Here is an 802-nt window from a genome sequence, read left to right as displayed (position 1 = left end):
CTGGGCCCAACGATGTCTCCTGGCCTGGCAGCAAGCCAGGGCTGCGTGGACACTATCTGGGTATCTTGTTTCTCCACCTCTTGCTTTCATGGGATTCCCAGCTGCCTGGGCTAACAGTAAAGCTGAGGAGGCTCATCTCACTTCTACAGAAACAACACAGCTGTGGAAGTGGCATATGTCTCAAGGCCAAGGGCAGATGCTTCACCTACCTCTGAAAGCAAAGGCTGGAAAGTCAGAATGTCTATTTTCTGTTTCACACATTTCTTAAGTCTCTCTGGTATCGGGTACTGTGGGAGAAAGCTGGGAAGCTGTCGTCTTGAGTTCCTTGAAATGTAAACACACAACTTAAAGACAGGTCCCAAGTCCCCAGACAGTGTCCCATGGACACCTTCCCCCAGAAAGGTTAAGTGCGTTAATCGTCAAAAGTAACCGATGACATGCTGCAGCCTCATCCGGCTGTCTGTGCACCACACACCAGAGCTTACTGGGTGCCCAGACCCAGGCAGAGCAACGGTGGGAGCCACAGGAGGAGGCTGGGAAACTCCCGGGGATTCTTGGGAGTGGGTGGTTTGAAAACAACTGCCATTTTAAGAAACGACAGCAGACGACCGGAAGCCACCCCATGCCATTGCACAAACTCCTTCAGTAATCTGTTCGGTCCGATCCCACCTTCCCAGTTGCTTCTGGTTTTTCAGCTTTGTTTCTCAGAGCCTGCAGTTTCTCTGGAAAGTTCCGTTTCACCCCCAAGCTCCTGCCTGCTCCCAGAAAGGGATGATGCAGGAGTCAAAGGACCAGGAGCAGG

General features: G+C 52.1%; 1 protein-coding gene across 1 annotated transcript in view; it reads right to left on the bottom strand.

The window, feature by feature from the left end:
• MOV10L1 (Mov10 like RISC complex RNA helicase 1) overlaps nucleotides 1-802 on the bottom strand; it is a 75,624-nt gene that overhangs the window by 46,973 nt on the left and 27,849 nt on the right. Inside the window, exon 10 of the mRNA XM_007954761.1 lies at nucleotides 210-324. Coding sequence (XP_007952952.1) covers nucleotides 210-324 — 115 coding nt within the window. The remainder of the gene's footprint in view (nucleotides 1-209; nucleotides 325-802) is intronic.

The sequence above is a fragment of the Orycteropus afer genome, unplaced genomic scaffold (genome assembly GCF_000298275.1).
Source record: "Orycteropus afer afer isolate SDZICR_OR568_19922 unplaced genomic scaffold, OryAfe1.0 scaffold00471, whole genome shotgun sequence".
NCBI classification, from domain to species: Eukaryota; Metazoa; Chordata; class Mammalia; order Tubulidentata; family Orycteropodidae; genus Orycteropus; species Orycteropus afer.
Note: the sequence above shows the minus strand (reverse complement) of the source record. Positions and strands in the feature narration are given on the sequence as shown.